This window comes from Chrysochloris asiatica, unplaced genomic scaffold, assembly GCF_000296735.1.
Source record: "Chrysochloris asiatica unplaced genomic scaffold, ChrAsi1.0 scaffold00333, whole genome shotgun sequence".
NCBI classification, from domain to species: Eukaryota; Metazoa; Chordata; class Mammalia; order Afrosoricida; family Chrysochloridae; genus Chrysochloris; species Chrysochloris asiatica.
Window position 1 is genome coordinate 2,208,205 of NW_006408851.1, and position 14,427 is coordinate 2,222,631.

General features: G+C 44.9%; 1 protein-coding gene across 1 annotated transcript in view; it reads left to right on the forward strand.

Moving 5' to 3' along the window:
- Nucleotides 1-12,646, forward strand: part of LOC102825202 (HLA class I histocompatibility antigen, B-7 alpha chain-like) — a 17,482-nt gene extending 4,836 nt beyond the window's left edge. The window contains exons 2-6 of the mRNA XM_006875685.1: nucleotides 2,780-3,076; nucleotides 4,756-5,031; nucleotides 5,834-6,109; nucleotides 9,198-9,259; nucleotides 12,620-12,646. Coding sequence (XP_006875747.1) covers nucleotides 2,780-3,076; nucleotides 4,756-5,031; nucleotides 5,834-6,109; nucleotides 9,198-9,259; nucleotides 12,620-12,646 — 938 coding nt within the window. The remainder of the gene's footprint in view (nucleotides 1-2,779; nucleotides 3,077-4,755; nucleotides 5,032-5,833; nucleotides 6,110-9,197; nucleotides 9,260-12,619) is intronic.
- Nucleotides 12,647-14,427: the final 1,781 nt, after the last annotated feature.

A 14,427-nucleotide genomic window follows, 5' to 3' on the forward strand; every position in this document is an offset into this window, starting at 1 on the left:
TTATGTTTAGCAGTCCAGTGCTTATTCTACAACACCACACCAGGACTACCTGGTTGTTGTTGTTAAGTGCCATTGAGTCAGTTCCAACCCATAGCGACCCTGTATAGGGTTTGCAAGGAGCAGCTGTTGAGCTTGAACCACTGACCTTGCAGTTCAAACCAACTAAGCAGTCCAGTATATTAACCCACAGCGCTGCACCAGGACTCCCTGGTAATCCATGGTATATCCAATATCCTTTGCCAACACCATCATTTGAATGTATCAATTCTTCTTCAGTCTTCCTGATTTTTTGGACAGCTTTCACATGCATATGTTGTTGTTGTTATGTACCATTGAGTGGGAGTGGGTCTGACTCGTAGCGACCTTACATAGGGTTTCCAAGGGGGAGTGGCTGGTGGGTTTAAGTCACTGGCCTTCTGGTTGGCAATCCAGTGTTTATCCTACAGTGCCACACCAGGACTCCATATGTTGTTGTTGTTGTTGTTGTGAAGTGCCATTGAGTCGATTCCGACACACAGCAACCCTGTATAGGGTTTCCAAGGAGCAGCTGGTGAGCTTGATCCACCAACCTTGCAGTTCAAACGACTTGCAGTCTGACGCATTAACCCACAATGCCACACCAGGACTCCATAGGACTCCATATGAAGTGATAGGAATTCTCATGCTGTGGATCAGGTACAGCTTAGTCCTCAAAGTGAGAATTTTAACACTTTAAAGAGATCTTTTGCAATAGTTTTGCCCAACACAATATATCATTTGATTTCTTGACTACTACTTCCATGGGGGTTGATTATGGATGCAAGCAAATTGAAATCTTTGACAATTTCAGTTTTTTCTCCATTTATCATAATGTTATTTGTCCATTTATGAGGATTTTTGTTATATCTCTACATGCATTTTTGTATCGTATTTTTATACAAATAACAGCATATGTAATGAGCTTTTTTACCAGTTACGATCTCTTTACTCATTAATTTCCTATGTCCACACAATTCATGTGTTCATTGTATGTGAAAGAAAAAAAGGGTACATATAACATCTCCCGTTGATGTGGTTGTGAATGACCTTTTGGGAGAGCAATTTAGTAATACCTATTCAAATTCAAAATGTTCATAACCTTTGATTCATCATTTCCACTTAAGTTAGGAATTTACAGAAACATTCCCTCTAGTATGCAAAGCAGTAAGTTTATTATTTGTTGAGCTACTATGTATAATACAAAGGAGCTCTGGTACCATAGTGCTTACGACTCGGGCTGCTAATCGCAGGTCAGCAGTTTGAAACTACCAGTTGTTCTGCGGGAGAAAGATGAGGCTTCCTACTCCCGTAAAGATTTACAGCCTCGGAAACCCTATGCAGGGTTGCTGTGAGTTGGAACCAACACCACGGCACACAGGCACCACCACCAGCAGGTATAATACAACAATGAATGCATAGTAGTGACTTAATTGGAGAAAGATATTAGAATAGCTAAACAAAGTAAACAGCTCCACATGTAACAAGGTGGAACTGCTCCATAGAGTTTTCTTGGCTGTCATCTGTAGGGCTGCTGTAAATCACAATCAACCGAACAGCAGTGGGTTTGTTTTTTCAGTTCTGAATTTTTTATAGAAACAGATTTCCAGGCCTTTCTCCCAAGGTGCCACTGAATAGGTTCAAATCGCCAACCTTTTACTTACAAACCAAGTGCAAATCATTTGAGTTGCCCAGGAACCTGAGATCTATCTTTTTTAACTTTGTGGATAATATAGGCATTAAGAATATAGTTATAACAAGAAAGAAAGTTTGCTGTTTTCATGCAATTTACTGGCAGGCCAATAGTAAAGAACTAATGTGATGTTCATTAGCACTTAAGTCTGACATTTCTGAGGAAGTAACATTTCAACATGACTTGGAGGGAACAAGACCAAAGCTTGTGGCTGATAGGTAAGGGTGAGAGTATTCCTGATGAGGTGACAATAAGGGACCCAGAGTTCTAGTGGGTAAAGGACATATCTGAACAGCTGAACTGAGATCCACATGGTTGGGACAAGGACATCTGCAAGCTGTCTCTTTTTTCCAGGCCCTCCCTCCCCTCTGCCTACACTATCTCCTACCTGCTCATCTCACAGAACCACTGGGGGATTTCCGAAGTCCTAGAATTATGGACTATTAGAACCAGGAGGACTCTGGGCCTTCTTGCCCATTGGCTTTGTTCTAGAGATAAAGAAGCTGAGGCTCACAGAGGGAAGTGCTTCCTCAGGAAACAGGGTTGTGGTGGGGAGGGGATCTCTGAGGCCAGTGCGTTTTCCACAGGGACTCCAAAGATCATCTGGGGAGGGAGACACCAGAGGAAGAGTGAGACTGCTAAGGGGTTGAGATGCTACAGCCCTAGAGAACCTGGGAAAAGAGTTGTACTTCTAGATTCCTACAATTCAGTAGAAACTGTAAGAAAACTCCTACACTCCTCTGCTACCCCAGATCCACCATTTCTTCAAGCCCTTTTCAAGAACACCTTCATGGAAGCATTTCTTATAGATGCATTGTGTTAACACTTTTTTCTTGTTTCTCTGAATTCGTTCAGTGTATACTCTGATGTGGATTTGTAATCACTGGTGTTGGTGGGTTCTTCCTTCACTGTCTTCCCATTGTTATATGAGGTATACCCTTCCTATCCTGCTTTACACACACACACACACACACACACACACACACAAATTCCCCTCACGTTGGGCATTTGGGCCCTATTCAATAAATACTCTTAGCTTACTCTGAGTCCCCTGTTTGGTTCCCAACTCAGGATCGCATTCTCTGCAGTATTTCTACATGGCTGTATCTGAGCCAAGCCCAGGAATGCCTGCATTTGCCGCCTCTGGCTTTGTGGATGACCAACCCTTCATCTACTATGACAGCATGAAGACGAAGGCAATTCCTCTTGCTCCGTGGTTAAAGGAGAATTCAGATTACTTTGATGATGAGACCGAAATCTTCGTAAGTCGGAAGAAGATTTTCCACTTAAATCTGAGAAATGTGCAGGAATACTACAACCAAACCTCAGAGCACAGCTTGAACAAAGAGAACTCACAGAAGCCAGCAGGTAGGTGTCTGTGAGAGAGCCCTGGGAAGCAGTACTTCCCACTACACCCCAGCCTCCCTGGCTGGAAGGTCCTCTTGACAAATATTTTCCATAGGGTCAGGCTGGGGACAGGTAGTGCTTGAAAATGAAGACTACCAGTGTGGTCACAAAGAGGAACAGGCCTTTAAACAGTAATCCAGCCAACATTCAGCTGTTTTATTAGGTCACAGATCTGTGCTTTGGATGAATCTTTTGGATACTGGGGTTGGGGAGCCAGAAAAATATATGACTTAGAGTTCGCCCTCATGGAATTTACAGTCGATGTGGGGAATCATTTATTACCCCTGTGCAGCACACCAAAAGACATCAAAGACTATTACCTTCTTAAATGCCAAATGTGAGAAGAAGGGAAATGAGTTTCTAGAAGTTAATAGGTGACAGACCTCAGGAGTCCAGAAGAGTTTGATAGAACATGACAGATGATTAGGATTTGATTCAATGGAGAGAACAAAAAAGATATCTCAAGGAGGTAGGAGTTAGGATGCTGCAAGGTGTGGGATTCCATTTGGCATAGTGAGTTCAGGAGACAGATAGTAGGTTAATAGATTTTATCCAGTGTTTCCCAAGTGCTAGCCAGTGTTGTAAGGAGCTCTGGTAGCATACTGATTACGAGTCAGGCTGTTAACCTCAAGGTCAGCAGTTCGAAACTACCAGCAGTTCTGTGGGAGAAAGATCAGGTTTTCTGCTCCCGTAAAGATTTACAGCCTTGGAAACCCTGTGCAGGGTCACTGTGAGTCGCAACCAACTCCACAGCACATAAACAAGTGTTTTAAACAAGTTTAAGAAGGGCCTTGAATGACAAATTAAGACACAAAAGCAGAGAGCGGTATTATTAAAACTGAATAGTCTGTCCACTCAACTTTGTACTAGTTAACCTTTATTGGAAAGCACAGTCAGCAAAGGTTCTCCAGTTGTATGTTACAGCTGTGACAATAGATACTGACGATACCAACACAAATGACACCCTGTCCCTGCCTTCAGAGAACTCACCATGTAAGAGGATAGAGACGGTACACAATGAGGTTTGATACATGTGCAAGTCTTGGATTATGAGTTTGAGCTAATAGACTGAGTATCCAGAGTGATTAATACAGACTGGGGCAATCCCAGAGCTGTTTATATTTGACTTTGTAATTCATCAGAGAATTATTCAACAGAAGTGTGGTGATTGTTAATATGAAGCTATGTGCATTCACTAGTACGTCAAAGAAAACTAATGGATGCCCTCTTTTTTCATGGTGTGCACTAGAATTCTGTTTTCAGGAATTTGTACTTAGAATCTGATGCTGTTAGCACAGAAGGGGACCTGACAGAACATAATCTAACCCTTCTGTTTGCACTAGATACACACACAGAACATGGAGACTGAATAACTTGCCCAGGATGACACAGTTCATGGCAAAGTCCAAGTCCCCATTCACTACTTTACAAGCCCTAGAATCAAGCCCAAGCAGTGACCAGTCCACACTGCAGAACTGAGTGCTGGGAAAGGAGATTGGAATCAGAGGGCCTAACGAATTTGTCTTGGGTGAAAATGTCACCTAAGGAGAAACTAGAGCTTCAGTGGGGTATGGTATAGAGAGCGGGGATAATTGTGAGCCATTTCTGGACTGATGATGTCTGATCTGGGTGGTGAACAGGGCCCCACACCCTTCAATTCAGCTATGGCTGTGAGCTTCAAGATGACAACAGGACCACAGGGCACTGGCAGTACGGCTATGATGGTAGCGACTACCTGAGTTTGAACATGGACACTCTGCAGTACACGGCCATCTCATTTATCGCCCGTTACACCAAGCATAAGTGGGAGGCCAACAGGAATTCCATACAGAGAGACAAGAACTATTTGGAGAATGAATGTATCCAGTGGCTGCAGAGATATTTGAAGGATGGATGGGAGAACCTGACCCGTACTGGTAATGATCTTTCACATCATACCCACCCAGCCCTCCCCGACTCTAGCTTGGCCCACTTTTTTCTCTAGAGGTGCCACTCTGACAGAGCCCTGGCATATAGGATACTTACTGTAGGAAGGGTGGGGCCACTGTGCTGAGGAAGACTTCTCCATATGCAAGCGATATGGATCTGGGGCACCTCCCATCAGGGGTCTCCTGGGCAGTGCTAGTCACCCACCTTTTTTAGGTTTTCCCAGAAGGAGGCTACTCTCCAAAGGCCACTGGGCTTGTTCCTCAAACACTTGGAGGTTTTTCTTACTTCTGGTCCTTTCCCTAGGTCCCTGGGTGGCTCAAAAAGTTAAAGAATTCAATTACTAACTTGGTTGGCTGTTTGAACCCTACCTATTAGCATCATGGAAGAAAGGCCTGACCATCGGCATCCTTAAAAGTGATCCAAGAAACTTTTGTGAAATAATTCTACTCTGTAATACATGGGGTCACCATGAATCGGTGATAGTGATTTCCCACTAGAAATAAGGGCAGCTGGGCCTTTTCCCACTAGAAATAAGGGCAGCTGTACCTATAAACATTTATCTGGAAAAATTGTCCAATGACTTGATAAGACAGTGAAGGTCTGTGAAGAGGCCCTTATTCTGGAGAAGAATATTTGGACTAAGCTCTGAGCATCTATTCTTGGATCCCTGTTCTGACTAGTGCTACCTAGAAGTACTCCCTGCCTTGCTCTGGTGGCACCTAAACCACCAGGAGTAAATGGCATCTTGGTCTTTGGAGTAGATACTACTCACTGCTTTGTCTACCACAGAGACCCCCCATACACAAGTGACCCACCACCCCAGCCCTAATGGGAAGGTCACTCTGAGGTGCTGGGCCCGGGGCTTCTACCCTGCGGAGATCACACTGACCTGGCGGCAGGATGGGGAGGACCGGACCCAGGACACGGAGCTCATAGAGACTAGACCTGCAGGAGATGGGACCTTCCAGAAGTGGGCGGCCATCGTGGTGCTCTCTGGGGAGGAGCAGAGATATACGTGCCATGTGCAGCATGAGGGGCTGTCTGAGCCCCTCACTCTTAGATGGGGTAAGGAGGAGGACAAGGGTAGCGCTGCTTCTCAGCAGGGTCAAAGCACAGTGCCGCAGTTGGGCTCATTCACTCTTCTTCCCTTTTCAGAGACACATTCTCAGCCCACCATCAGGGATGACAAGATACAGTGTATCATTGTAGTTTTGATTCTTGGAGTTTTGATCACAGGACTATGGTTGCTAGTGTTGCACACTAGAAGAATGAGAGCTCAGGTAAGGAAGTTCTCAGATTCTGAAAGACCTTGCACCTGGTGAATGGAATGGTATTGCAGCTACCCCCAATCGGCGCTGAATGGGGTTCTGCTTGAGCTTCCAGTCTCCAGAAAGCTTGGGTCTTTGGTACACCTGGAGACCACCAGGAAAATCTCCCTACCCCTGCCCATTTTAACTCACCAGAACTGTATTCAGACCACACCTCCTTAAATACCCCAGTCTGGAGGAGAACAGATGGGCTCTTGGTCTCCTTTGGTGATGTAAGAGTACCCCCTCCCAAGTTTACTGTCAATAAAGAGACTCTCCTTCTCTTTCTTTCTTTTTCTTACATTTTGGCACCCAACGTGGGGCCTGGGAGAGTAAGCTGAAGCTCCCTGGCTGGTTCTAGGTTGGCTTCGCCCAGCAACCCCACACCCTCTTCTCTTCCTCTCCTCTCGATCTAAGGCGCCTTAGGCGGCGGAAGCTAGATATGAGATTAACTTTTCCTTCTGAGACATCTCAGAGTTGTGTGCAAACCAAGTCCAATTGAGGAGGCTTGGCTGGGGTTACTCTCCAGTAGCCTCTAAAGGGACTTGCAGAGTTCACAACTTTGGTCACCTGTCCAGGCAGTTGTCCCCCTTGTTCTCCTTCCTAACCTCTTGGCTCTATCAGAACACAGGACCACGTTCCAGACTGGCTCCGACCATCCACCACCTGCTGATTCCTCCCTAGTCCTTCCCATAGGGAAGGTAAGTTGTCTCTGGAGGTTTTCTCTAAGGTACCTAGAGAACGCCTCCTCTGGAAACATCATGTTTCCCAGCCACCTGCTTCTTACTGAATACATAACAATTATGGGAACCAATATCTCAAAAATAGAAAAAGAGACCCCATTAGGATGCCTCTTGGTCAATTAAAAAAAATTTTTTTTTTCATTTACAATCTGAAATCAAATCGAAACACCTCTATGCTTTGAAAACGGTACCTTCTATTATGGAATTCTCAGAGATCTAGAGAAATTCCTCCAACAGACGAAAAGTGGTCTGGAGGTCCTCTTTGTCTAAGCCTTTTCTATCAACCACCATAACTCTCTTAAATATCTATTTTCCTTATGTTTCAAATTTCCCATTCCCACCAGGTTGTTGTTGTTGTCAGGTGTCATCGAGTCGGAACCGACTCATAGCGACCCCATGCACAGCAGAACGAAACAATGTCCGATCCTGGGCCAACCTCACTACCGCTGCCACACTTGAGTCCATCAGTGATGCCACCTGGCCGATCCATCTCGTTGGGGGTCTTCCTCTTTTTCTCTGACCCTCCGTCTTACCCAGCATGACATCCTTCTCCAGCAAGTGTTCCTCCTCCCACCAGGTGGCCCCATCTAAATTCCACCCTCTGACAAGGCCTCACAAAAGGCCTTATCCCCAAGCAGCTCGCCCATTCTAAGCTCCACCCCCTCCCAAACCTGTTCTTGCTATTTAGCCAGGCTCTCCTGTCACTCTTCTCTTCACTCTTCTCCGTCTCTCTCGTTCTCTCTCCAGTGGACTGTGAGAGACTGCAGATTCAGTCCGGGAGGATTGTGAGGTTCTGACTGGGGCACAACCCAGTGAATTCTCAAAACTCCTGAACCTAGGATCTCTTTCTCCAACTGCTCATATATGAGTAGACCGCTTTTCTCCTCTCTCCTCTCTCTTTCTCTCTCTCCTTCTGCAACTGACCACGAGGGATCAGGGACCCTTTCAAGAGGATTGCGAGACCAGGCCAGGGCACCCCCGGTGGTTATCAAAACTTGTGTAAAGTCCCTTTCCCCAACGGCTCACTTCCAAGTAGTCTGTATTTTCTTTTACAAGGCTCCAGCTCTCAGAGGCCATTCAGTGAAATCTTTCCTCCCCCAACACCGGTCACAAATTCCTTGGTCTAGATAAGTCAGCCCCTGGCACTCCCTCCTGAGGATCCCAGGAGGTTCTGCCTTGTCCCCTGATCCTCGGAGGATCACTTGGACTCCCCTGGTAGACTCCCCTGGCAGAGGGCGCAGGGAAGCCCATAACCCCCTCCAGGCCATCTGGTCTGACAGTCGGACCTCCGGCACCTCCCTTCTCACCCGTGGAAGGCAGACACTGCCTTTGGCAGTGACTCCTTGACCCACCCAAAAATGGGAGCTGGGGCTTTGCAAATCACCCCTCCCCCCTAGGCTGTCTCCTGAATAACCTAAAGAAATTACATCTAACAGAAATCAGTCTGAAAAATAAATAATTGATTTTGGCACTATAGCCTGGTTGCAATTAGTCAGTGGCCAGAAAACAGCACTTTTTTTTTGTTTGTTTAGTGTTTTATTGTGAATTATATGATAGTTTACATGGGAGAACATTAGTTTTACATTCATTCTGTCGTATATCCTATCATTGCCATGGTTTCAATCCCCTCCATGCATCATCAACCAACCAAAGGGTATACCCGGCAAGCCTGCCCCCTACACTAACCCCACCCCCAGTCTTCAGCACACAGTTGCTTTCCCTCTCTGAATCTAAAGCCCCCAGCTGCTCCATCGCTCCACATCATTGTCACTGCCTCCATCTCAGGCATCACCGCTTCTCTGGGTAGGGTCCCGCTCTTGGCTCTTCTCCGTTGATGGTCCCAGGGACCTCTGCTCCTATACTGAAAAGTTAATCCCTTCCTTGCTATAAAATATCTACCTTTACATTTCCAACCTTCACAATCAGTCCTGATAACAATTATTCACTATTGTATCACAAGAGAACCATCTGCATTTCATTTCATCAACTCCGCCTAAGAAGATTGGATGCTACTCACTGGAGATTCTGCCTTCCTCCAGGTTCCCTCTTGAAAGCTTGTAAGCCTTTGTAGCCCTACCCACCCTCCAGCCCCCCATTTTGGGTAGCCAATGTCCAAGTTGCCCATCCCTGTCTACTCTGTTGTGGAGGGGGTGGGAACGATTCTTGCTGTAAGAATTTGTTCCCACTTTTGACCTACTGCTTCCATAGGTGGTCAAATTGCATCAGATTACTCTTTTTTTCCTTTTCTTTCTTCTTCTGGTTGAGCTCTGATCATCCGGTCATTGAAGCCAGGTCAAGTGGGTGTTCTTGTGCATATGCCCTCTCTTTTTATGAGCTGAACGCTTCACTCTCCATATTGTAGGGCTTAGTTCACCACTTCATTGTTGTTTTTCCTTCACTTCCCCTAATCGGTGACGAGCATGGTCACCAATCAGAGCATGTATTCCCATTGAGTCTTAGTCAAGGAAGGGGAGAAAACAGCACTTTTGACTTCCAAATTTTCAGAGACATTGACAGCTTCTATAAAGAAATGGCAAAATGGCAGGTTCCCCACTTCCAAGTCTTTTTCTCCTTCTACTCCCCTTGCTCACCTCACCAAATTAACCTGACTCTGCCTGAATCTCCCTTTGATCCTACAAATGAACATCCCTCACCCTTTGAACCAGCCTTTGCACCTTCCCCTCCTCCTCCCAGAGAATCTTTCAATAATGAAAGTCGAGGCTTGAATTTTTTCTTCAGTTCCCCCAGCTTGAGAAATGCTGAGTGTTTTCTTCCCTTTTGGTTTTCTGATTCCAGATCTTTGCACATTTTATTGTAATATTTGGCTGTATCTTCTTGAGCTGATCTTTAAAATTTTCTATTCAGCTCTTGGACCTCTTCATTTCTTCCATTTGCTTTAGCATCTCTATGCACATAACAACAACAACTCTATGCTGGAGAGCAAGTTTCAGTGTCTCTTCTGACATCCATTTTGACCTTTTCCTTCTTTCTTGTCTTCTCAATGACTTTTTGCTTTCTTCTATGATGTTCTTGATGTCATCCCACAACTCTTCTGGTCTTCAGTCTTTAGTGTCTCATGTATCAAATCTGTTCTTCAGATGATCTCTAAATTCAGCTTGAGGACTAACATGCGCCTGACCCAAGCCATGGTGTTTTCAATAGCCTCATATGCATGGGAAAGCTGGACAGTGAATAAGGAAGACCGTAGAAGAATTGATGTTTTTGAGTTATGGTGTTGGAGGAGAATGTTGAAAGTGCCATGGGTTGCCAAAAGAACCAATAGGTCATTTTGGAAGAAGTACAGCCAGAGTGCTCCTTAGAGGCCAGGATGGCCAAACTTCATCTCTCATAATCAAGACATTTTGTCAGGAGGGAGCAGTCGCTGGAGAAGGATATCATGTTTGGTAAGGTGGAGGGTCAGAGAAAAAGAGGAAGACTCCCAACGAGATGGAATGACCAAGTGGCAGCATCGATAGACTCAAGCGTGGCAACAGTAGTGAGGTTGGCCCAGGATCGGGCATTGTTTCATTCTGCTGTGCATGAGGTCGCTATGGGTCGGTACCAACTCAATGGCACCTAACAACAACTCCTCCTCCACCCATTGTCCCTTCCTAAGATTCTCCTCCCAATCCCAGTACAGCACCAACTATCTTCTCCTTAAGGGAAGAAGCTGGGGTCAATGGCCCCACCCTAGTGCTTGTTCCTTTTTCTATGTCTAGTCTTTCCCAGATATAACAATGCTTAAGTAGATCCAGAGAGGGAGAGCGACTGTGTGCTGAAGACTTGGGGGAGGGGGTAGAGGGGGGTAGTGTAGGGGGCAGGCTTGCAGGGTATACCCTTTGGTTGGTTGATGATGCATGGAGGGATTGGAACCATGGCAATGAAACAATATACGATAGAATGAATGTAAAACTAATGTTCTCCCTTGTAAACTATCATATAATTCATAATAAAACATTTAAAAATAAATAAATAAAAATAAATCAGTCCAACATTTTCAAATTAAATGAAATTCATAAACTATTATTCATGTTAAAAGTTGAAAGTTTCAACAGTGGAAGAATCATTAATACTTATGATGATGCTCCATAGTATAGAACACTTATATAGATCATGAATTAGCTTATGTTAATTAATAGTTCTTTAGAAAGAGATCAAAACTGTCTATTTTGGCCAACTTTTAAAATATATTTTCCAGGCTGCTTGATTCAGGAAAACTACTACAATTATATTAGTAACATGCTTCCTTCTTATATTGTAGGTAAATGGCCACTTGTAAAATATTTTAAATAAAACTCTCAGCCTGTTCCTGTTGCGGGGCGTCGGGAAAGAATGCTTAGGATCGTTTTCTGAAAACCTGGTTAAGTTCCACAAGGAGTTCCTTCGGACAACCCAGTCTTTTAGTTTAACTTGGCATGCTATTTACACCTTGACCGCAGAGGAAAAGGAACTCATATGGAGAGCAGCAGAAGTCCATGCTAATGCCTTCCATGAGCAGGCCCCCACCCTTCACCCTGTGGTGAAGCGGCAGATGCCATCTCTCTGCAAACAGCCTAATTGGAATTATCAACATGGAAGTGAAGGCACCCAACAAAGGGATTACACGATTATTTATTTTATAGTGTAACAGATAAAAATGCCCATAAGGCTGTCCATTATGATCAATTATGTGAGGTCACCCAAGGCCCCAATGAAAAACCTGCCCTTTTCTTTCCCACTTTTCAGAGGTCATGATAAAGTATACCACCATGCACCCAGAATCAAGAGAAGGCCAAACTTTCCTTCATTTGCAGTTTATTTACCAGTAGTCTGAACCCAATATTAGAAGGAAATTACAAAAGTTAGAGGAAGGTCCTCAACCTCACAATGAAATCTTCTAAAAGCATTCTTAAATGTTTTTTTAACAACCAACACGAGGAACAGAGGAACCAAAAGGTAAAAAATCCACATTCAGTATCAGATGCTAGTGTCTGCCACCTCACACTCACCCCAGCCCAGAACAGGAAAAAGCACAGCCGTCCCTGGACCGTGCTCTCAATGTGGGCAGGCTGGACACTGGGCAAAAGCATGGCCTAGCCTGAGGCCACCGACCAAGCCATACCCAAAGACTGGTCAATGGGGCCACTGGAAGATGGACTGCTCCAGCCAGGGATGCCCTCCCAGGTCAGGTTCAGTCCAATCTTCAGCCCCCAACCACTGGTGAAAGACCCTTCATCCTTGTTAGTTCTCTTCAGAAAACTGACGGTGCCTGGGATTCTCTGCTTCCACAGCAAATATGCGCTCAGAACCCAGGGTAGTAGGGATGGTATCCAGTAAGGCCATCTCTTTCCTACTGGACACTGGGGTAAGTCTTTCAGTTCTAACAGAAATGAGCAGTGCATTCTTCTCTTCCTCAGTCTCAATCATCGGAGGAATGAAAGGCATACCTGCCACTCCCAAGCAAACACCACCCCTCAGTTGTTGTTCATATGGAGATTTAACTCATTCTTTTTGAGTAATGCCCTAATGTCCCTTTGCTCTTTTAGGAGGACATGATAGCTTACACAAATTAGGAGCTGTAATACATTTTGAATTTCTAAGAGACAGTCACCCTGACCTTCTATTAGCACAGACACCTGATACCTGTGTAAATCCCCTTGAAACTTCACCAAATAATCCCATAATTTGGAATACTGACATCCTTGTCATCTCTCATCACCACACCCCTATAAAAATTTCATTAAAGGATCCTATGTGTCAAATCGCTGTCCCTCAATACCCCCTTAGTCCTGAGGGTCTCCATGACCTCCAACCCATTGTTTCCCGATTCCTTGCAGCCCACATCCTCATACCTATCCGTTCTCCACAACACTTCTATTCTCCCACTACCAAAACCCAATAGGACATATAGAGTCACCCAAGGCCTCTGTCAGATTAAGCAAACTGTGTGTCCTACTTTTCTAGTAATCCCAAACCCCTACACTCTTCTGTCATGCATTTATTCCTCCACCACCCAAATCTCCTCACGCACTTTACTCTTCATCTTGTTCTAACCAACCCTCACCTGTCACCAATTCAACATTTAATAGACCTCTCAGCCTCCCCGCTATACCAAGCTCTACCACAACACATAAATGATACATGCTGGATTTGTTTAGTCTCTACCTCATCACTTTTTCCAGACCCTCCAGCCCCTTTATGAACATGGCTTTCTCAAACCCCAAAAAGGTCCAATAGTCTCCTCTAAACAGATCACCATAAACATGCCAGAAGAAGCTGAAAACATCCTACAGGGTATCCAAACATTCATCCAACCCCTCCGGTACCCTACAACACCCACCACAGGGCCAATAGGAAAGCCCAAGATTTAACATCCCACCCTGTCTTGTGTATTTATTACCTGACCCAGTTTTCATTAGACTCTCCTGTAGGAACTTTCAAAACCCCTTGTACAAAAACCCTAAAACTCCCACCACCCACATATATAAACTCCTATAGCACCACAACAGGAGCCCCCAAAGTTTGTAGCTTCAAACAACCCCTCTTCAACTGCTTCCTCTCAGTCACTTACCCCCTAAGATTTTTTCACCCCTCTCATATTACACCACCAGTAAAGTCTACAACAACTTCACAATACTGTGACTCCAGACACCCCACATCCACTGATTACGCACTATTCAACATGTGCCTCAAGGCAATAGACCCCCAAGTCAGGAGAGACTGTCACATGTTACCCATTAATAACGTTCAACTGTTTCTGCATACTCAAACCCACAGGTTAGCATTAGAAGCAAGCCACACTCCATCCTTGCCAACTCCATCGCCCTACAACCTTTAGGAGCAGCCCACTCAGCAACTTCCCTGTCAGCATGGGAAAGAGCAGCACATGTGGACAGGCCCCAACATTTCTGAACTTTCCAAATCCAAGGATGTATTAACCCTCACCAAGGAGTATTTTTCCTATGCAGAAAAAACCTTTACATTTGCCTACCTACTAATTGGACGGGTACGTGCACCCTAGCATACATCTCCCCACCCATAACCTATTCTTTTGAAGATCAACCTATATTAGTCTCAGTAAGCAGCCCCTTGAGCAGAAACACAGCTGCATTGCCACTTATCCCCCTACTTGTCAGCCTAGGAATAGCAGCAGGTGTAGGAACTGGAGCAGCAGGAATTTCAGTCTCTAGCCTCCTCCCTAGGAGAAGGTTTGTATGAAATATCTCTGCAACCATCTCAAATTCAAGATCAGATTGACACCCTAGCAGGAGCAGTTCTCAAATTGAAGAGCCCTAGACTTACTTACAGCCAAAAAAGGAACCAGCTGCTTATTTATCAATGAGGAATGCTGGGG